At 40.6% G+C, this 23,696-nt stretch overlaps 1 protein-coding gene across 3 annotated transcripts; it reads left to right on the top strand.

Annotated features, from left to right (window-relative positions):
• The first annotated feature begins 6,381 nt into the window (after nt 1–6,381).
• alpi.1 (alkaline phosphatase, intestinal, tandem duplicate 1) lies at nt 6,382–21,946 on the top strand. 3 transcript variants are annotated; one of them, XM_039598581.1, is made up of 12 exons: nt 6,382–6,400; nt 10,046–10,162; nt 10,816–10,941; nt 14,317–14,432; nt 15,740–15,914; nt 16,936–17,108; nt 17,999–18,133; nt 18,223–18,298; nt 19,062–19,196; nt 19,367–19,558; nt 19,748–19,864; nt 20,696–20,976. In XM_039598581.1, the coding sequence occupies exons 2-12, from the start codon at nt 10,069–10,071 to the stop codon at nt 20,974–20,976; spliced, it is 1,620 nt and encodes a 539-aa protein (XP_039454515.1). In that variant the 5' UTR covers nt 6,382–6,400; nt 10,046–10,068. The 3 variants fall into 3 exon arrangements, with proteins under 3 accessions (XP_039454515.1, XP_039454514.1, XP_031615178.1); XM_039598580.1 differs by lacking the exon at nt 6,382–6,400 and adding an exon at nt 6,445–6,703; XM_031759318.2 differs by lacking the exon at nt 6,382–6,400 and having other exon boundaries at nt 9,964–10,162; nt 20,696–21,946.
• The last annotated feature ends 1,750 nt before the right edge of the window (nt 21,947–23,696 follow it).

Genomic DNA, 23,696 nt, shown 5'->3' with positions numbered 1-23,696 from the left:
CGCAGGGGTAAAATATGCATACACCCCTACTATTATTTGATTTAATATCTCTTAGCAAGTTACATTTGACTAGACATTTTCGATAGCCATCAACAAGCTTGTCTGCGTAGGTTCTCAGTCATCCAGTTCATGGTACTCTTAGGAGATTGAAAAAAGAAGGCAACTGGACTTCTTTAGGTTTTGTGAAGACATTTCACCTCTCATCCAAGAGTCTTCTTTGTTCTAAAACAAAAGATGTAGAGTACCAGGTATTTAACTCTAGTGGGGTTTGTCCTCTTTGGAGGTGGTCCTGAGGGTCGTTGACCCTCTATTGATCATGTGAGTCATCATATGGGTACTTGTGTGAAAAAAGGTGTGGGTCGTTACCACAACCAGGGATCGCTTCCCAGGTGCTTCAATTCATACCACGTCTCAGATGACCTCAATAGGTCACATGATAATTTGGGTGAACCTCTCAAAGTGGTTTCACCATTAACCCCTACTGATGGTGACAACCCACCCATTTTTTCACACATTGGCTCACATGGGGTCAATGACTCTCAGGACCATCTCTAAAGGGGACGAACCCCACAAGGGGATAACTACCCAGGACTCTGCCTTTTGTTTTAGAATTGGAGAAGACCATTGAATCAGAAGTGAAGCATATTCTCTAAAAGGCCCTAAAGGCCCTAACTAAAAGGCCCCAAAGAATATCCACAAGCTTCTTTCATAATTCTGACTGGATATTTGACCACTTTTCCTGGAAGAATTGGTAGAGTTCATTTAAATTGATTGTTTTCCTGGTAGAGACCCAACGTTTAAGTGTTGTTTTCAATAGGGTTGAGGTTGAGCCGTTCCAGAGGCTTAATGTTAATCTGCTTGACAGTTGGTACAGTGATCTTAGGTTTGAAAGCCTCGCCTTTACTCGTCCAAACATACCTCCCATCATTGTGGACTCACACGGTCATATAACTTGTACCAACTAACAAGAAATTAGCTGGTCAAGATAAAATAAATGTCAAGTTAAAAAACATCATAGAACCTCCAACATCACTTATTATAAGATTTAGGTGAGTCTATATATAGTTTAGCCTGTATGCTGTATGTATACTGTAGATTAGAAAGATGCGAAAATAAATTCAAATTTGTGAATTTCTGCACATAATTTTTATTCACCCTGGAAAAAGAACAGTTCAAAGAATTAATTAAAAGCCCAAAATTACCAAGCCTGTGATGACTGTAGGTAAACTTCTGATCACAGATGTAAGGAAGGCCCTGTTCAGGTATTCAAAAGTCATATTCCTTTATTTGTGATGATGAGAGATGAGAGATGAGATAGCCTTTATTTGTCAGTTGCAAGTCTTTTGCCCACAACCGAGATGACAGACCTTGCCGACCGTACATACAATACAAACATCACATTGGGGAGACAGGTCAGGACAGGTAGCGAGGAAAAAAACATCGAAATATGTAACACAAAAGGATAATACAGGAATGCACAGATATCAACACACCATAACACAATAAACACAGACAAGCAACATGGGAAAGTGTTCCAGTGTGTACATCTGATCTGGGACCGCTGCAATCTTCGACTGCGCCTCCAACTGACCCGATGTCCACATCAGAGGGGAGGTAAGCGTTGGAGGTGGCGTTGGGTAGGGAGGGTGATGCGTCAGTGAGTGCTGAGACAGTGTCCTTCGCCCTGCCAGGCTAAGTAAACAGTCTTCCAGCCAACCCAGGTGGCCTTGTATGGAATGGGAAGGAACAGACTCAACACAGTCGTTATCAGGAAGTTTTTGTTCAGCTCCAGCCTTGAGCCCACAGCTGGCGCCGAAGGGGTAGCCGCATTATGATGGTGATTTTTCTTTTTGCAAACAACTCATGAGAATTTCAACCTGTTTTTAACACTCCGACACTGGTCTCGCAATCTCCCGTTGGATAGCTGCGAGTTTCTCCATGATGTTATTAGCCATCGATTCTGTGATCTTGTCACTCTTTTGCTCACAGAGCAGATTCTGAGACCTCAACACCGCAGCCAACTGGGAAAAATACATCCATTCAAAGGTATTTTTACCATCTTGCCAAATGGTTATTCTGAGAGTGTGGGCAAGCATGAAGTTTTTAATGAGAAACTGAAAGGATTGAACAGTTTATGTATTTAGACTAAATAGGAAAATAGGAAATCTTATATTTTATTCTCCAAAAGTTGAATCTGTTCATCTGGACGTAGCGTTTTGTGGGAGAAACGTTTCGTCACTCATCCAAGTGACTTCTTCAGTCTCAGCTGACTGCAGGTTTCCCCAAACCTTATAAACAGTACATTTGCATAATGACTGAAACCAGCCCACTGAAGGAACAATGGGCTGTGAGGTCAGTTCCTTAATCATAATTATGCAAATTCCCATGACCATTGATCAACAATCACTGACCAGAACACACTGATCAAAGACCACTGATCAATGGCCATGAGTCCCATTCACAGAGAGTTGAGGAATGGCTGCAATCACAGCATTGTAAGATGGCGAAAGATGTACCCTTAGGCCCCCTCCTCGATTCAGAGATGGTCTTTCCCTTTTCACGTAAATGGCCTCCTTGACTCCGCGCTCAAACCAGCGTTCTTCCCTGTCCAGGATGTGTACATCCTCATCATTGAAAGAGTGTCCACTGGCCTGTAGGTGTAAATAGACTGCAGAGTCCTGGCCTTTTTGCCCATTGTTCCTTCAGTGGGCTGGTTTCAGTCATTATGCAAATGTACTGTTTATAAGGTTTGGGGAAACCTGCAGTCAGCTGAGACTGAAGAAGTCACTTGGATGAGTGACGAAACGTTTCTCCCACAAAACGCTACGTCCAGATGAACAGATTCAACTTTTGGAGATTTACTTTCCTGGATGATTGAGAATGCATCAAGACTTATATTTTATTCTGAGCTTTTTGCATTTTTAATGTTTTTGGCTGCCTTGCTTGGCCAACTCCCCCCTTGTGAAAAAGATCTGATCTTAATAGGAGTTCCTGGCTAAATAAGGGTTCTTATAAAAGGGAGGAAACCAAATTATACATCACAACTCGCTCAAGAGTGATTCACGAGAACACAAACAATGGCTGACCATCACAGATAATTGTTCCAAATGAAGGAGGAATAGCTTGCAATCGGCTGGGGAAAGTGGAAGGAGTGACACCATCTTGTGGTCAAACAGAAATAACACAAAGTTCTTTATTTCTCAGACCAGTTTTCGTTTTGGTTGACTCACTTTTCCCCTCATGTTATTGGTATAGATGCTAAAAAAATAAAAAATAAAAAGGACAATCATGGCTTATGAGAGCTGTGCCTTTAAAAATGTTTGAGACATGTTAAAAAATGATGTGAAAAAATGGTCCTAACAGCAGTAGAATATGCACTCTAAGGATATTCTTTATCTGAGCTTTTGTAGCAAACCTCTGTGATTCTTTTCAAGGTTTGCCGTTAAGAAGCATCAGTTATTTAACAAGGCTAACACACACTTCAAAGGAACAGGTTTTATCTCTTTTGGTTTATTGCCTCAAATGAGAGATTTAAAACAAACGCTATTTGAGATCAAATCTGTGGAGAAACTTTACAGTAAACTGACTTTTTCAGCCACTGGAAGATGCAAAGAATTTAATTAGTGGGAAAGACGAAAAGACTCTCACAGTCTGCTTGAATTGAAAGTGATGCTGAGAACACAGATAACTAAACGAATAAAAGACCCAATACATAAGTACGAGGGTCAAAGGATTTTACTCTGTGATGAAGAGAAAATTGTAAAAGACGTATTCACTTCTAAAAAACTGATACTATAATTGCTTGTCTGAGACACTGGAAGAAATCATAAAGTGAAGGATGAGGGACTCCTCTGTTGGATATAAATTTACTGTATGATGCATTTTTTATTTAACACAGTTATGATTATGTCCTTCATACCATTTCTATGAGGATGATAAAACTATTCCAGTTAAAATCAATGACTGATCTCATCCATTTATTATTATTATTATTCCATTTTATACGTTCTGCAGCATCTGTGTTCCAAATATAAACAAAGGGTTGTTATGTTTCAGCTCATCATTGATTTTTGCTCAGTCTTCAGTCATAAACAGGCACGTCTTCATGCAGTAAAAGTAAAAAGCTGTAAAAGAATAAGGTTTTTCCCTAAGGAAACAAATTATTATCACTATATACCTCTTAAATAAAGATTAAATAAAAATTGGAATTAAAAAGAAAACATGCTATATAATTTGATAATTTGTGGGTATTTTCTTTAAGCATATCTAAGAGTGGCAGTGCATGCAATATGTTTCCAAAAATTATAACGACACAAAAAAAAGAAATACCCAAACGCACACAAACCACTTTGAACTAAAAAAAAATAAAATAATAGAGTGTAACAGGTTAATGTGCAGAAAATAGAAGGGTTATGTTGCCATCTCTTTATGAAATTCTCCAAATGAGATGAATAATGGGCCTTTATGCACGCACCATTATGAAGTCGTTAAAAAACTTTTGGCAACGTGTCGTGAGTTTATGAGAGCAGTTGAAAACAAAACACTGAAACAATTTGTCCTCTGCTGGGACGCTCACACTTGGACTCGTTTGCCAGCTTTTGCGTGCATTCAGATTCATTATTCACGACTTCGTGGCACCAAAACAAGGCAAAGACTGAGCTTCAAACTGTGGCCTTACACAAAGTACTGCGGTGACTCTTTGAGCCCCCCTCCTCCCCCTAACCAGAATCTTGTTGTCACCTAGTTTTATGTTACCCCAGCAAGCATCTGGAAATTGGGCTGGGGGCAGCTGAATGTTTAAGTATGAGCAGTTTTTTTGCTCCTAAGGCTGAGGGGGGGTTGTGAAGAGTGCTTTAGCAAGATGCTTATTCACTTTCCATCTACAATACATAACAGCAGCTGTTTTCTGTTTAATAACTGCAGACTTTAGCATGTTAGTGGTGCTAAAACGATCGGACAGAATGATACGTTTTTTTTTTATACTTTTTGAATTTTTGTGTAGCCTCTGCAACATTTTATTCTTAGTGAAAGTTTACACTTCCTGAATTACTTCCATAGGTCAAATAAATGACAGAGGTTGAAACTCTGAGGGGTCGCTTTAAAGTGTTCTAAATGTATCCACAGTGCATGAAGTCCCCTGGGTGGTCGAGTGAGCCCCAAAAAGAAATGTCAGCGACATATTTCTGTATTGCTAATCCACAGGTGAGTGTGCAACCTAAATGGTCAATTTGTAAAACAGAAATGAGAGAGCTGAACGAAAGAAGCAGTCGCCTCCGGTGCTGCTAACATTCCCTGTCTGGCAAGCACCTGGAGAATATTGAGGATACTGCAGAGGATGTTTTTTGGCAGGGGCCTGCCTAGAAAAATAAACCTACGTCTGACCTCAAGCGCCAGTCGCGGAGTCGCCTGACCTAACCGACTGACACAATGTTCTCCCACAAGTACAAGCATCATGCCTGGGTGGCCGTGGGGGGAAAGGGGAACTCTCTCTGGCCCACTTTCAAAAGAGAAAACAAAAGCCACTAGGAGCTGCAGCCCGACTTTGAATTTATGCTATTTGACTGCGCTGACTGGACTCTGGATGTATTAAAATTAATATTCTTGGCCTTCATGTACTTTCTTTTATGCATGAATAAGAAGATTTTTCAATCTGTTTTGGTTTTTTTGCACATTGTTCTCAGCAGCTGTTTGTTGTGTTTTTCCAAGGTCTTGCCAGCTGAAGAAAAACGCAGCTGGAATTGATTTTTTATTTTATATGATACTTCTGCTTCTTCTGAGCGTTGTTGCTCTTCCTTGACCCTCCTGTCCTCCCTCCCCTCCCTCCCTCCGTGCTCTCTTGCTCTCGCACCCTGACTCTTTTCCTGCAAGTGTGATCGCTTCTGTAATGAGGGCTCTTTGATGTGGAGTGGATCTAGGGTAAGCTGAGTGCTTAGTTGAGTGGGAGGCAAGGAATGTGAGGCAGGTAGTCTACACCACAGTCGTGTTGATTAGAACTCATCTTCTCTCCCCTCAGACCTGCTCAACAATCCTGAATACAAATGTTTCTCTCTGGGTTTCCACGCTGTCTGTGCTCCCTGTTTTCAATCAAATATACCTCTCATTAGCACATATTCGTGTCTTTGCAACATACAGCATCCTCACACTTGTTTATTCGAGTCTATTCTTTAAACCCTTTGTCCCAGTTTGACTCCTTTGAAACCAATTCAGGCTCTTCCTCGCAGCCAACTACAAAGCCTGAACCTATGTGAGCTGCTGACAGTCATGTGTCCACAGAGGACACAGAGAGAGAAAAAGACTTTGATTCAGTCCATTGTAGACAGAAAAGATGGGCAGCGCAGGGAGGGAAAACAGGCCCGGCTCTCTGATTTGATGGATGTTTCTGACGTAAACTGGTAAGAAGGTGAGTGCTGCTGCTGCTGGTGCATTTATGTGTGTTTGTCCAAACAAGTGTGTTTCCTTATCCCGCTCCGCATCTGCCTCATACAAAAGATTCAAGCCAAGGCTGCAACATGGTAGTGCTGGAAGGGAAATAGCTTTTCATTTTTGCATCAGTTATTTATTATGTCTTTGGATATGCCGGCAGTGAGAAAGAAAGTTCATCAGCCACTGTTACAGAAGGCAGTATAAGAAACAGACTGTAATCACCTGGTGTTTAGAGAAAGTGAAAGAGGCAAAGGTCGAGGAAGTGGAGCAGCAAGAAGAAGTAAGTGGAGAAAACTGGGGAGTGGGGGTGTTGAAGAGGCTTTTGAAGCTTTGGGTCAAAATGATACTGTTTCTAATCATACTTCTTCTCCATAGATGTGGCTGCACAGGTAAGTCGGTTTTGTGTGTGTGTGTGTGTGTGTGTGTGTGTGTGTGTGTGTGTGTGTGTGTGTGTGTGTTTGCGATGTTGCTAAGGGAGCCAGAAGCAGAGCAAAGGTTAGCAAACCAACGATCATTAGGACATTTTTGATGTGGTCACCATGAGCCCACGAAAGCATTATTTCTATGACATTGTGCAATACAGTTTTCAGTGCATGCAGTTAAAGTGGCGCTATACGCCCGGGAATAGGTTTAAAGTAATTAACTGTTTTTCCATGTTATGACTTCTTTGGTCTGACATCACAGAATGGCACGCACATGCAAACATAGACTTTTTTTTCAGTCTCTCATACTCGCATGTTTCAGATGTTCACTCCTTCTTGCTAAAGCAGCCTTTTTAATTTACTCTTTCAACATATGAACAAACACACACATGCACACTCTCTACAGTCTAATTAAGATAAGCGCCATATTCCTTTTATGAGCCTAAGTGGAGCTACTTCTCAAAGCTGTCAGAGTGTTTCTTGTTGAAGTAGCACCCTCTTGCCATAGCTGATGCGAGTGGCCGTCTTAAGCCCGGACCCGGGTCTCGGGGGACTTCACCTCTCATTCCTCCCTCCACTCCCCAGTTCCAATTCAGTTGCATGCCGGCAATAAAACATTTTATGGCCAGCCTTCCAACTATTCTGAGATAGGATCTCAGTCATCAGCCCTGCTCATAAATATGGCCTACATCATTTATGTTCCCTTGTTAAATTGATCCAGATCTTTTCTTCATCTGTTTCATGGATGTCACTCTACGAGTATGTGCTCAAAGTAAAAAAAGAAAGAAAGAAAAAAAAGGGGGGGGGGTCATATTTGTGACACGGCCAAAATAGATCACAAGCATCATTGCAGACTTAGTTTAATTGCTCCAGCAGTGCTGTCTCTGTTTTTGTCCTCTTTAAGATCTGATCTGGCAGCCAGTCTGTCTTTTCCATCTTTTCCTATTAAATGTCCTGTTTTTTAAAGATGCCCTCTCAAGCATCTGTAGCTTTCACCATCAATATCCTTGGCCCAGGCTGTTTTTCCTCTATCACTGTGTCATCTTGAAAATGGTCTTTTAAACGCTGTCTTTTAAAAGTCAGGGGGAATGATTGGGCTCCTTCTTTTAAAACTGTGGTTTGGTGGTCTGGCACCACCCACACTTACATCCTTGTCTCAACAACCTGAACCCAAACATGCCCCCCACCCTCCCCACCTTTCCTTGAGTGGCAGAGTCTAGGTAATCACTGTAATTTACGCAATCTATACATTAAAAGACCCCAGCATGTTCAAAGCAGAGGAAAGGGACATTTCAGGGGAATCTGACCCAGGATCCAGAACCTGAAATTAAAGAGCTGAGTGTGTGAAGAGGTATGCATGCAACTGCAGGTTTTCTATACATTTTTTTAAAAAAAGGACTGTGTTACATGAAATTCTAAATTAAGATATACTTGCCATTGGAAAGACATGAGAGCTCTTCATAGTCATTATAAATTCAAAAGAAACAATACTACTGTTTCAGTGACAAACAGAGATTATTATTCAGAAGTTGGATTCTTTTTAGATTTGCGAACATTTGTTTTCCTTGTACAGAAAGGATAGAAGGTCTGTTTAAACAGACCACACGATGGAGGAAGGCCACCCTGCTGCACAGGTTTCCGCTGATACATGATCTCAATGTGTGCACAAGTCACCATCTGCTATACTATAAATATCACATACGTGTACACTCACTCTTCAGCAGAAGGCAGGTTAAGTTCCTGTGACTATTTTACTTGGGTTAAATGAAACATGTCAAACTTCCTACCCTTAAAGGTAGCGAATAGTGCAGATATACTCCATACAACACTGAAATAAGACGGATCATGTTGCATGTCAAAGAAATTATTCTCTTGCAGATGTGAGTTGTTTTTGTTGTGCTTTTCTCTGTTTCCCAAAGAGGCTAAAGTACCACTTGATACATGGATGATCCATGCTGAGTCCTAAGCAGCTACCAGGTGGTTACACTAATTTGACTTTCCCAGCTAGACTTTCTCTCTGGGGCAAACCCATAACAAATGAATCCTCAGACATGCTCACACAAGTTTTCCTGCTCTTGCACATGCCACTGGTATTTCCAGTTCATGTGGTGTGGGCTACATCATGTGAGGCCTCTCTACCCAGATTGCTTTTATGATTTTATTGCAGTCTTGATTAGGCACATGTGACTAACTGCAAACCCCTGTTGGCAACGCATGAGCGGTTGGCAGAAAGCAGTGATCTTCCAGAAGAATTGTAACAACGCTGCGTTCAAGAAGGCGGGAGCTGTTCACCGGGAATTTGATGCTTCTGGCCGTGCGGAACAAAGTTGGCCCAGCTCACCTCATTTCACACATTAACTGTTGTGTTTGCATAGAAGAAAGGAGACATTTTCATTCTGCAGGCGGGCTCCACTACCTCACAGAAGAAAAATGCTAACCCTGCTTCATTTGCCGCAGAAAAACGGGCCAAGTTGACTTAGCGAGAGAGGGAAAATATTGGGGTCTTTTAAATGCAAAAATTCAGGGGAGGGAAATGGAAATGTGACCGTTTTCCTGACATAAAAAACAGAGCACATCAAGACTCAATTATGATGTTCTCAAGACTAAGCTGGACTTTGTTCCCTTTCATTCTTTTTTGAGTGTTTGTCCAAGAGATTGGTGGGGGGGACAAAATTGAAAAAGACAGTTATGATTTGTAAAATGATGGATGCCAGCATAAATTGATAGTTTTGGGAGTTTTTTTCCCCCTTCTGTTAAAGGGACTGCAGCTTAAAAAGACCCAGGAGGCACACACCACATCAAATAATAAATGGGATCTCTATCACAATCACACACAAAACAGGGGAGCCAGGGAAAGGTACTGCAGAAGGGAGGGAAAAAAAGGTGTAACATTTAAAATCATAAAAATAAGAAAAATAAAATGGGGTTTGTGCATTTTCAAGAATTATTCTATGATGCTGCGCAGCTCCTGTGTGGTCCTCTTTTTCTGCCTCTCTCCCTTGCTCTTCCTCCTTCTCTCACACTCACTCTTCCCTCTTTTGTGGCTCTAAGCCTATGAGCTGGCTTGGGCCCTTCCTTACTACACACACCCAGCGGGGCTTTATAAAGGCAGGGCCGGAGGTCTCGGCAGCCACACTCTCTGCCTGCGCCTCCTCTGCTTTTACGTCTGCACTGAAAGCCGGCTGTGTCAATTTCTCCAGCTTCCAGGTCGTGTGGAACAAAGATGCTGACACCACATTACAGGGTCCCCAGTCTCCTGGTTATCCTGCTGGGCCCCATCCTGATGGCTGCCAGCCGGGCTGCTATGGACAGCCAAGGTGAGGAGACGTCAGAGTTATTATTGCTGCCTGAGGTTGGGATATTAGTAGCACTTTGTGGGGAGGAAAATGGACACACAGACTCGAGCAGGTAACCTCAAACTGGGACTGGGTATGTGAGTAAAGACAGACTGCTTTTGAAAACGCAGGTGTGTGGGTGCCAGTAGCTGAAGATGAACATAAGCTTGTGTCAGTGTATTTTTGTCCGTGTCTACCTGTTTGTGTAAACTTTGGGATGGACTGTTTGTCTTTCCTTGTTTTGGTGTGTGACCAAAGGAATTTTCTTTTTTCACTTTGTTTTTCCCCCTAGAGCTTCACCGGGAGCATGAATGGATAGATATCAAAGTGCCCTCAAGGCTGTTTTTTTCACTTTGACACCTTTTAAGAAACCTGTTTTTCTTGTCTGAACCAAGGCAAAGTACATGTGCATATGTCAGGGCATTAATGGTAAAGAGAGAAAAATGTGTGCTCACACGCACACACATGAATTCGTATGAAGTTCTGCACATGGAAACGCCCCACGCACAAACCATAAACAGTCAGCCCCACACGCATGCCTGCTTCTCTACCTGTAAATCTTTGAGATCTACTCATATCCAAGGCTGCATTTACATCTCATTTATTTTTTCTCCATGCATGTTTCTATGGAGCAGCCCTGTATGAGCTTGAGAAAGAGCCGGCATATTGGGATGCACAAGCGAGGGCGACGCTGGATGCTGCGCTCAGACTCCGTGCTCGGGAGCACCAGGCCAAGAACGTCATCCTGTTCCTCGGTGACGGTAAGTTCCTGAGAAATCCATTTTAACCAGCATTCAGTGCTGGCACAGCTGTGGCTAAAGATTCAGTAGAAAAGGCACTACTTTCCCCTTCACTGACAAACAGTATTTTGAAATAATTATAAAACTGTTTTCAAAGTTGGCAAGCAATGTGAGGTTTTGAGGGGTTTTTTGCCAAGACTAAACAGAAGGATCAAATATGGTTCAGATATTTGGGAAAATTAAGCTTGACCGCAGTGCTTTGCAACTTTATGGGCAAAATATGGAACAAATAGGTGGAAAAAAATACTTGTACAGACATATGTTGGTGTAGCATTATGATAGACATTTAAAGTTTAAATGGCTGATTTTTATTTTTTAACACTACCTGCGCTGACAGGTCCGAGGCTGTGTTGTCTTGCAGTGAGATGTTGGCAGCAGATCCTTTCATTCCTGTGGGTTGAAAGGTGAGGCTTCTGATAATCAGGCTTGCTCTGGTCTGCCCCAGAGATGCTCCGTCAGGTTTTGGATCACGGGAGGTTGGAAGCCTTTGGCTCTTTGCTGTGCTCCACAACCTGTTCCGGAACTTTTTCTTTGCAGTGTGGATTCTGATGTCAATGGCTGTCAGATTGCTGGGCTTGTCACGCTGGTCAGAGACCAACCAACTGCAGGTGGGGGTGTGGATGGCCTGCTAGTGGTTTTAATGTTGATGTGTGATCAGTGTACAGGGTGCAGTGAAAATTTTTTTATCTCATTAACTCATTTAAAGCACTGGGCCACTTTTAAAACTATATTTTTTATAAATCCTCCATTGTGTTAGTAACTCTGTTTTACTCTATTTTAAGGAAAAGAACAAAATCACTGAGATCCACCAAAATAACTGGTATTGGGTTTGGCAAAAAAAAAAAAAAAAAAACCTTTCCAGTGCACTGTGACCAGGCACACATGTGTCACAGTTTAGCGCCTTTGCCTTTTCATGGATAGGATGCAATAGTAGAGGCCTGTGTTGGCAGCCAGACACCACCTTGCTGTTGTTTCTTTTTCTTTTAATAGTGCAAAAATTAGAAATGTTATAATTTCTAGCTTGACCTCATAATGGCAGCATTGTCACATGGTTAGAATATTCAAACCCAGAAACCATTAAACAGAAATGTATTTATTAGGCTTATTCTGTGTTCCATTTACCCTGGATGTTAGATGGTGGAGCTTAGAGTGACTCCCACTTCCGAGTTGAGCATTTCCAGTAGAAAAGTCACAAAATCAAGGAAAAACAGCATTTGCTTTGTTCCTTAGCAAGGTAGAACCATTCATGTATCTGGTGTGTGACCCTTTCAGCCATGGTGTGCTCTTCTGCAAAAAGCGTGATATTCTGCTTTTTGCAGAAGACCACATGAGGTGCAACTCCAATCAGCTGCCAACTGGAAACTGAGGCTACAGTCTTTACATGCTATGCAATATTTGACAACACAAGGTTGGAAATATGCTGCCTGTCTGATGAGTTTCAATTTCTGCTGCAACATTCAGATGATAGGTCAGAATTTGGCATAAACGACATGAAAGCATGAATGCATCCTGCTTTGTATCAACAGTTCAGGATGCTGGTGATGGAGTAATGGTGTGGGGGATATTTTCTTGCCACTGTTGTCACACAGTTTAAGTACCAGAACCCAAATACAATGATACAAAACTGTGTAAGTGGTTTATACTGTACTGCATTTACCTGTGAAGACAGATGTCAGAGGTGGAAGCTGCGTTCCAGTAATAATTTCGGAAAAGCAAGGAAAAACAGGATTTGTTTACTGTGTGTAAACACAAGATTTGTTTACTGTGTGTACTTGTTTTTTGCCCTGAAACACACTACCCCAGCACATTCGAGTATGCATGTGGTTTATGTAGTGAGCTACAAATACACAGCAGTGATCCTACAGATCACAAGTTTTACAGTTTTACTAATGTTCCCACTTCCGCCATCTTGGATCGTTAAATCAGGGTTAGTCGTGCCGTCTTGACTTTCTCAGTTGAAAGTCTGATTTGAGGAAGCATTCCAGTTGAAGATTGTGACTGGGAACTTGGAAATTCCACTTTCCAACTTCAAATGGAATTGCCATTATTGACATAGCAGCATAGCGCTGCTTCATCTGAGATTAATGCAGTTTAATCCTAAGAAAAATAAATAAATTGGTTAAAAAGGTCAAAAAGAAACAAAGGTGTTGTGTATTTTTTTTCTCTCACACAGCTCTTACAGAGCCATTTGTTCTTTTCTTTTAGAGTGCATTGTTTTACACACAGGTTTTTCTTGTTAGCAGTTGTCTTTTAGTCATGCTGCTATAACTTCACAGTGGGGGCGCCACCTTAAAGATCCACTATTGAGATAACAAAGTGTCCTTCTTTAGCACTGGAGTCTGACACTGGAATGTCTACGGACAGCTATTGACATTTGAGAATAATTTCCATCTGCATTAGATTTGGCTGGAAATTGTTCTGCCATTAATTGTTAGTTTTATGACTGGTGAGGGATTAAATGAGTTTTGGTAAGAGAAGCTGATTAAAGGCACAAAGATGTGAGAATGTTTTTCGTGTTAAAGACAAACAATATCTGCTTTAGATCATACCCATCAAGTCGCATTTCTGGGTGGTCGGTGAGCTGAGTTTTCTTTACACATCTCTCCTTCCCTGCTTTGCTCTAAGCCTGTTCTTAATTTTATGAGTGTGACTTGTAAGTGAGACTTAAATGCACCACTGTAGGGTTTTTAAATACAATGGTAAAGGGCTTACAGCAGCACAGGAAAAACTGTAGGCATCATAGCAAGAACAGCCAACAAATCGGTTGCTTAGTTAAGGAGGTGCAATGCTTCGGCCTTCTCCGGGAGTGTTCATATATGCATGGGTCATGGGTCAATCCTGTTTTTGACATTGCGTGTTAAATCACAACCTGATTTCAAACAGAATCTAACAAAAACGTTCTTACCCCTGGAAAAAGCTCTAAGATATTAAGAGAATATGCCAAATGAGATACAGGATGGCAAAAAACGTATCTTAAAATGAGATCTTTTGAGTTATTTTTCATTGGAACAGTAAAGTACCACAACAAAGAATAAATACACATATGAGGAACAGGTATCACTGCTTTAGAGTTTTCTAGTGTTGCATGCAAAACTCTTTGTTAGTCTCCTCTTGGCATTTTCTTAAACATTGGTAACTTAGAATCAAAGTCTCAGAGAAATGTATAAATGTATCCATCACCTTTGTGTGCCATGAACAATTAAGGCAGTTCTAAAGAAATAACAGGGGGAGTTGAGCCCCGTACTAGCAAGGTGGACCTTATAAAATGTCCAGTGAACGTGTATAATGTAGACTGACCACGTCAGTGACCTTTGGTTGTCAATCACTATCTCGCAGGAATGGGCGTGTCCACAGTGTCAGCAGCTCGAATCCTGCGAGGTCAGATGGATGGTGGATCTGGAGAAGAGACGATACTAGCCATGGACACCTTTCCATACGTGGCCCTCTCTAAGGTGACAAAACAGCACTGCTGACCTGCAGGTCATCAGTTATTATTCATCAATGAATTATTTATGCCTAGAAAGAAATTCAAAACAGCCAGTAAAGTGTCATCCTATAACCTCAGCTGCACTTCAAATGTATTTTACATTTAGTATTTTATTAATAGTTCTTTTAAGTTCCTTTCTCCACTCATGAGAAGTAGGAAGTAACTTTTCCAATGTGTGCTCTTGTTCTGCTGTGGCCTGATGAATACAACTGTATCCACTCACATTACATCTAATGCTCTTTTTAAATCTTTTTTTCTCTAGAGTTGGTCAGTTGGTTGCTCGGAAATATGCTTTTATGTAATCCCTTGGAAGGTTGGAATACACATTAACCAGTAAATAGCTCTGTATTTTCAAACCTGCGGTAAAACATTTCTTACTGTGTTTAAAAATTATTGCATTTTACTGTTACATTATCCTAAAAAAAGGTATTCCTCTTGGTGAAGAAAGTGACAAAGCAGGGGGGAATTTTCACACAAATTTCAAAATACATTCCAGGTTAGCAACAGCTCACAGAAACTTTCTCTGTGACCTTTGAGTTTTTTCCCCACTCTCACTCACATTCTTGTAAAGTGTGCGTATGTATTTGAGTGTGTGTTTATGGTAGAAATGCAGTAGCCTGGTAAATCAGTACAGAAAGACGTGAAGTAGAACTATCATAGAGACAAAGACAGATGCACTGCAGGTGAATCCCCCTTTATAAGGAAGGGTGGATCAGGGGCTTGAACGTGTCTTTTTATTCACATGCTTCGTTCCCTTAACACGACACATGCCACTCAAACGCTCATGTGAAAAAAGAAATCCTAATACAATCAACAGCTGAAGTGAAAATGCTGACACTGTGGTAGAAAATGTGAACACAGATTTAAACTCATCATCCTGGATTGAACATAATCCCTAAATCACTGTGTGGTTGAAAGAAGGAATCAGTGTTTAGTGTCTTTGGTGCCTCTGATATCCCAACCTATAATCAAAAGAGAACATATCTGATATAACACATTCTAGCTGGCTCCATCTTTTAGATCATCCCCAGAAAGTTTTGCAGCTTAAGTGACAATCATTTCTATTTAACACATTAGAACATGGAGCACATTCAAGCAATCTCAGTGGAGAAGCAAAAAGGCTACTTTCAATATGCAGTGAATGCATAAAATATCTCAGCTCCCCAACTGTGCATGTGCAGATTTCACTTGTAATATTTTAAAATAATGACCTGGTTCATCTGTGTTTGATGCTGTCCTGATTTTAATGCTGTTTCTGTTTCTACTCTCTAGACCTACAGTGTGGACAAGCAGGTAGCAGACAGTGCCAGCACTGCTACAGCCTACCACTGCGGTGTGAAGGCCAATGCAAAGACAGTAGGACTCAGCGCTAAAGCGGTGCCCTACGAGTGTAACACCACCTTCGGTAATGAGGTCTACTCAGTTCTGCGGCGCGCTAAAGCACAAGGTAAAGACAGTTGATTGCTTGGTCAAGTATTGAGTGTGGTGTGTAAAGGATGGGTCAACCAGTTTGTTTTCTTATCTTAAGATATGTAATGCTTTAAAATAAAATATGTGGAATAAAGCAATAATCTGATAAGCTACTTCAGTGTTGCTTGCCAATTACGGTTCAACGTTCACAAAATATGTATACAGTTAGGACAACCACCCACGCTGATCTGCCTTGACTTTTGTGCCTGTGGTCACTTTACGACATGCAATTTGTGCGGGGTTGTCTGTCAAGGCATGTGCATGTTTCACAGTTGTTTCCATCGTGTGACAACATTAGACTGAGTTTGCTGTATTTTTGTCGCGTATATGTTTATTTGCATCATGTGTTGATGTACTAAATCGTTTAGTGCCACCCTGGCTGCGGGGTAAGACCCTGGCAAACCAAATATGGCTGAGGTAACACAGACCACTGATGTTTTCTTCATCTTCTGAATTACACTTAGTCTAGCTGCTCAACTAGCACCAAACTGACTTGGGAGACCCTGCTGGGGGCAAATTGCCTCCAATAACATAACTGCTGAAGATCACTAGGGCACAGAAACCACCCCACCATGACAAGGTTGAGAATCATTAAGTGGACTGTTCTTTTATGGCTATTTTTTTCTATAGTTATCAAAAAATAAATAAACATGGAGCTACCAGAACCTGCCCACAGAGATACTGTATTGTACTGTGTTATTAATTCCAATGTATTAGAATTAGCTGTTATTCACCAAGATCAAATGATTTTTATTTATTTATTTATTTATTTTACAAATGACAACAGTAACTACAACAAATTCTAGGAGCGTGACTGCATGAAAACTCTCAGTCTCACCTCCCTCTATCAAAAACATCTCACCATTGTCCCCAATAAAACAGACAGTTCTTAGAACTGGAGTTCTCTGGCACAGAAGAAGAAGTAAACCAAATGTAAACTTCTTCACGCTGGATGTATTGTTTACATTTTTCATTTGCAGTTTTCTGTTGTTTTCCAGGTAAATCAGTAGGAATAGTGACCACCACCCGTGTCCAACATGCTTCCCCAGCAGCCGCCTACGCCCACTCTGTCAGCCGCAGCTGGTACAGTGATGCAGATCTGCCTTCCAGTGCTCGCGAACATGGTTGTGTCGACATTGCCACCCAGCTAGTCACCAATGTTGACATTGATGTAAGAACGAAAAATTGTTTGGCTCTTTTTAATCAACAAATAAGATAAAATACATCAACATTAGTGCACCTATTATATAATAGGGTTTATTTAAATAGTTTTATAAACTGGTAGGGACCAGATGATTTTTTTTATTATGCCCTGATGTGTAAAATCTTAGAATTGAAAGAGGTTGTACTCTACTTTTGTCCTATAATTGGGTAGGAAGTGTCTGGTTGAGCTGGTCTGGTCTGTCTAGACTTTCACTAGATAGATCAGGCTGCACCCACCTGTTAAACAGGTGCAGGGTCACCAGGACATGCAGAACTTCCTGACAAACACCTGGCCACCTCGTGCCTCCTTTTCTCCTTTGACAAACCCATTACAGAGGACCAAACTTTTGAGTTCTGTATGTCCGTTCAGCCACAGTCTATACTTTATTTGTAGGCAATTCCTCTCAGAAGTGGAAGTCACGGTGTGTGTGTGTGTGTGTGTGTGTGTGTGTGTGTGTGTGTGTGTGTGTGTGTGTGTGTGTGTGTGTGTGTGTGTGTGTGTGTGTGTGTGTGTGTGTGTGTCTAATTTCATATGACTCTCCTTGATGAGAGCAGTACACAAATACTTTAAACCAAAGATTGGTTGTTTTGCTGCACCACCTTCCATAAAATTGCAAAAAATAAATAAATAAAGGAATTGACCTTGTTGGCCTATGTTTAATGTCCATGTACAAATGAGTACTCTGTGTTCCCAGTTATCTTCCATTGTGATTCCCAGAGTTCATGACTTTATCGTTTAATTTCAATTATCCTGTCAGATTATAATTAACTATAAATTTAAGGTCAATACAAAGAAATATGTGGAAAATTAGAAAACCCAAACATCTCAACGGTTCTGCTTGTTGTTGTTTTTTAAAGGTGATTCTTGGTGGAGGCAGGATGTACATGACTCCAAAAGGCACCCCAGACCCAGAGTACCCTACCTCCAACTCCCGCAAGGGGGACCGCAAAGACAGGAGGAACCTCATTGATGTCTGGCTGAAGGCTAAACCAGTAGGATTATTGACAATTATTGTGAGAATATTTCCTCATTTCCACCACTACAGCTCACAGATTCACGTTTCCTCTGGTTTGTGTTTCAGAACAAGAAATCACGCTATGTTTGGCACAGGAAGGAGTTTGATGAGATAAATGTTAAAAATACTGACCGTCTCATGGGTGGGTAACAAATATTGGGTCTGCTAATGAGCAGATACAGACTTACTGCAGTATATTAAATATATTAACACTGGTAGAAAGGTAGGGAAAAGACATTTAGTCATAAACCTGTTTACATATATCTGAGTTATGAAATGTTATAAATGCCTTAGAAAGAAGAGGAGTTCACTTAACTCAACTTTAATCTTTATAGCCATGTAAGTACTTATGATGTTGACTGGTATCATCTCTTACTGCTCTTGTGATAAAACCGTCTAGGGTGGAGTCATGCTGTTATGGTGTGCATGACAGCAATACAGCTGCCAATAGCTCAGAGATGTTATCATCTTGTTATCAGTGTTGTGCATATTACCCACTTGTATGATAAATTTGGAAAATTAAAAGTGTTCTTACTGTTAAAACAAGCCATCACAGAGAAATGTGGAAGGCTTTACTTGCAGTTGGCAATTATGTATGTATTAACTGCCTTAACACGATTCAAAATGTTTTTAAAATATAACTTAAATGAGCAAATGAACCAATTTTTAGATATTAATGATCTAAGATTGCAGCGCTGATTTTTACTCTACAGATGGGGTCAGAAGGTTTTAGCTGTTCAACTCTAACATATTTTGAAATTGACTTTCACTTTCCATCTTTTTTTGGGTTTTGTTGTTCTAACTGACAGTTTGGATTAACCACAACATTGCTGTGTGCTGCTGCATATTTTTTATTCATTTTGGTCCAACATTAACATTTTCTTCTTGTTTGTTCGTGCTTCTAGGTCTGTTTGAGCCCAAAGACATGAGATTTGAGGTTTTCCGGAATAGCACACGTGATCCATCCATTGTGGAGATGACAGAAAAGGCTATTCAAATACTGAAGAAAAATCCCAAAGGATACTTCCTGTTTGTGGAAGATGAGTGCAATGAAACTATTTTCTAATCTAAAATCTAAGCAAGCACATTCATTTAATTATTTATCTTGTGAATCCGGTTTAATGAGGTTTACATTAAATATTCATTCTTTAAGATTCAAGATAATGAAATAAATATCAAATGTCTAAATCTCTTTTCTGTTATCTGTTACGAGGGAGAATCGATCACGGTCACCATGACGGCATTGCCAAACTGGCGCTGACAGAAGCTGTGATGTTTGACCGTGCCATTCATCGTGCTGCGCAGCTCACCAGAGAATCAGACACGCTGACTGTGGTCACTGCTGACCACTCTCATGTCTTCACCTTTGGTGGCAACACGCCTCGAGGAAACCCCATCTTTGGTATGACTCAAAGCACATGAAGGCATTCTGGGTTAAAACTAGCACGAAAATCATGCTCTGATGTGTGAAATTAAAAGTACAAGAGGGGAGAAAGGGGGTAAAACAAAAAATGGTGCAGACAGACCATTTGTGAAGAATACTGGAACTAGCCTCACCCTTACCTACATTCTTTTTATTTTTATTATTCAGGATTAGCCCCAAAGAAAGCTGACGACCAGATGCCTTTCACCAGCATCCTGTATGCCAATGGCCCCGGTTACGTCCATATAAATGGAACTAGAGAAAACATCACTTTGGTGGATTACTGTAAGTACAGATTGATGTCTTTCAGCTGTGGCACTCGCCTGTGCTGATGTGTACACTGACACCTTGAAGCGATGCGGTTATGGTTGGCTTGTGCATGTTTTTCTGGAGAGCAGAGATAAACTACGATGGTCCTTTTATTTACAGATTCATGGTTCTGTCTTCTGTTTAGTTCTTTGCACAGGCTTCCTTGTCATTGTACAAGTGCACTTTGAAAGGTTAACAGCAATGATCCTTGTTCTACACTGTGTATTTTTGTCATTGCATAGGTGTGTGTAGCTTTAGGTGAAAAAAATGCCTTTTCTTTTTAATATACTTTTTCTGGGAACCAGTGTACACTCAACCCACCTGGAACCTATCCCCTGCAAGTCAACATCTGTATGATGTATGTAAGACTATGAGGCCAAAATGTGATTGCAACAGTTTTTGTGAGATGTAGAGATAAAAGAGAATAAAGGTTTGATCTTTGATTAATGCTTAAAAAGGCCCCTTTAGCCAGACCAAACCAAAGACTGCACTCATTTTCCAAATGCATTATTATCTCACATTTCGGTTTGTTTGTTTTTTTTGACATACTTTGCTTGCCATTAGTCACTGAATCAAAGGGATTTAGATTCCTTCTGGTTTGTGAAAATTATATTATTAAGTTTAATTAAATAAATTATAGAGGATTTGAAAAACACAGCTGTTTAGGCAACACTGCCACAGAAGCGTACATGAGGAAAGTGTGGTAACAGTGCAATCTAATGTATGTCTCACATACATTAGACATACACATACATCTATTTAGCCTGAAAGGTGTTTGGTGACTGGCTACACACTCTTTTTGTTTAGATGATGAGGAGTACATGCAGCAGGCTGCTGTGCCACTGGATGCTGAGACACATGGCGGGGAGGATGTGGCCATCTATGCCAAAGGACCAATGGCTCACCTGTTCCACGGTGTGAAGGAGCAGAATTATGTGGCACATGTCATGGCCTACGCTGCATGTTTGGAGCCTTACACAAACTGTCCTCCTCACATTCACCGTCACAATCATTCCTCCTCTGGCTCTGTGAACACACCTTCCAGCCTCTTGTTTTTCCTTCTCTGTGTTCTCTTGTTGTTCAGATGACCCTTCCCAATCCTGTACACGTGTTACTTTGTATAAATGTAGCAATATGCACTAAATACTTGCAGGGTACACATGTGCACTCTATGCGCACAGGCTGTCAACTTAGAATCCAGGGATAAACGTACTGTATTTCTTAAGAGAAAAAAAGATTCTCTGTGTGTCCATATTTACATGCACAGTTAACCTAACATGCATGCAAACACAGGCTTAACTTGCATGTGTTAACTCTATTCAGGTGCATACCAACAGTTATGCAGGAACTTCAAGCTACTACATATGCAAATCAGCAGTAATTCATATGTAAACAGCTCTCCAAGTGTTTCCACTGCAGAGCCATCAAAACTTGCTGTATTTTATTAAAGCCATCTTCAGCATATACGTACGTATGTGACCTCTAACATGCACTAACTTTTTTCATTATCAAGTGTGAGTTTTGCCCATTTTGTTTTTTCTCCAGTTAAATACATTCAATGTAATCTAAAGCTTGGACAGCATAAACTGAAGCAAACAGACTTGAGTTCATTTTTTATCTATTGGCCACTTATGCAGGGCACAGAGCAGTTACATGATCATCACTGTCCTGGTGAAATAAAATACTATAACGTAATCCTGAACTATGAGCAGTCATGACATGGCGAGTACCAGCGTTATCAGACCTTAGAAGAAATCAGAAAGAATGTGTTAAAATACTAGCCCTTCATTATGTGTCTTGACCTTAATAGTTCCTAACCTTTTATGTTTTTCTGTTAAATTGCCTGTCACTTGATACCGTAATCTATTTGATTGAAAATGAATGTATTTTATAAGCAAGTTGCATATGTATTTTCATACTATTTCTTTTCCTACAGATGTGTAGGCATAGAACATCTGATTTTCTTTGTAAAATCATTCTCCATTTGATAGAAATTATTTTGGGTAATGCCTGACTTTATGGGTCATTTCATTTAATAAAGATTGCCAAGAAAGAGCATATGTGTTTTTACATTTTCTGGATGGGCTATGTTCAAAAGTAAGTGTATGACAATGTCACCCCAACATTTAAGAAAACATTTAGATACTGATGTTAACCTTTTGAATGTGGAAACTGAAACTCCCGTTTAGCCTTCCAACAGAGTCTGTGAAATAATGATAAAATAAAATAAATAATAATAAAATTATCAGGCTCACTTACATGGATTTCCCTGTAAGGAATGAAATTTTGACAATGCAAAAGTGTATCTTTCAAAAATCTTCCTGTATTAATAAAACTGTTTTCTGCAATAAGCCCAAACCTGGTCCAAACCACCAAAGCCAGTGGATATAAAAGAATGAACATTTTTAAACCACTTTTCTGAAAACACCACACATATGTGCGGTCAAAGCCACCTATACACACACACACACACTCATGGGTCAGTTAATTGTACCACAAATTAAAATAAACAGCCAATTTGTGAAAATTGGACCACTTGACCATAAAGTGCAATAAACAGATTTTTTTGCACTGCAATGTAAAAGTGTGTAAGAGTGAAAAACAAAAATTAATCTGTAAATTTTATCCATTTTGTACTGATTTATGGTACTACAGACAAGAGTGATTAAAGCTATTGCTGGTAAACATTTACCAGATAGTGCTTTTTATTGCAGCTGTCTGTACTCGGGCCGACATACAACTAATAAACACAAACATTTAAATAAAAAAATAAAATTAAAAAAGGGTGTTATGGTCCGGGTGAGCTGCTGGAATTTTCCACTGGGTTCCAGATTCACCTGTATCGACCCCGGGGCAGGGCTATAATTCAGTCACCTGTGTAACCACCTGGAGCTGGTCTAAAGCAATCAGTCTCAGACATTTAAGACCCACGTTGACTCCTTCTCACCGCCAGTTTGTCAACTAACCTAAATTTCTGGTCACGTCATGGTTCATCCCTCAGGTTCCCAGCCATACTCCCAGCTCCCCATTTTTGGGAAAGCTTCCAGCTTACACCTGCCTGCCCTCCTGGCACCTTTTGCTAGTGGGATCTCTGGAACTCAGTTCAGCCATTCACTCTGCTCAGTTCACCCGGAGCTACACCTTCTCTCCTCCGAGCAACACCAGCTCCACCTGCAACTGCCATCACACTCGTTTCCAGCCTCTACCCAGTCCACCTCATTAGTTCCCCCCAGGCCCGTACCCCTCACCCTGCTTAGTTTTGTATTGTATATATTATAGTTGCCACGTTTCTATGCCAAGCTGTCATGCTAAATGCAAGTTTTTCATGGCTAATTACGTTGAGTTTGTCACTAAGCTAAATAAAGCTTATAAAACTTCTTCTGTTGTCGTCACACTCGGTTCGGCACTTGGGTCCAGTTTCAGTACAGGCCTCCAGGCGCCCTTTGACAAAGGGACCCATCAGATGGTTAATAAGCTCTCTAGTAATTGATTTAATTAAGCTTTTTTCACATCCTCATTGCAAATTTATTGCACTGCTTCATATTATATATATATATATAAAACAAGTATCTAGCTAGCTGCCCACTATCTATGTATGATGCACAAAAGGACTCAATCTGGGTAATGACACTGATAGAAGGGATGAAATTAACTGTTAGGTACAAAGCTAACAGCAGCAATTGTACTAAACTCCATTCTGTTTCACATTCTGCAAAGAACCCAATAACTTTGTTTTAGCATTATCTTGTGAGCTACGGTTGTAATTTCACCGTGGTCCATTAATGATTACTTCTACAAAGCAAACTTA

The sequence above is a fragment of the Oreochromis aureus genome, linkage group 15 (assembly GCF_013358895.1).
Source record: "Oreochromis aureus strain Israel breed Guangdong linkage group 15, ZZ_aureus, whole genome shotgun sequence".
In the NCBI taxonomy this organism is placed as follows: domain Eukaryota; kingdom Metazoa; phylum Chordata; class Actinopteri; order Cichliformes; family Cichlidae; genus Oreochromis; species Oreochromis aureus.
The sequence above is the reverse complement of the archived record's forward strand: the minus strand, read 5'-3'. Positions and strand labels throughout refer to the sequence as shown.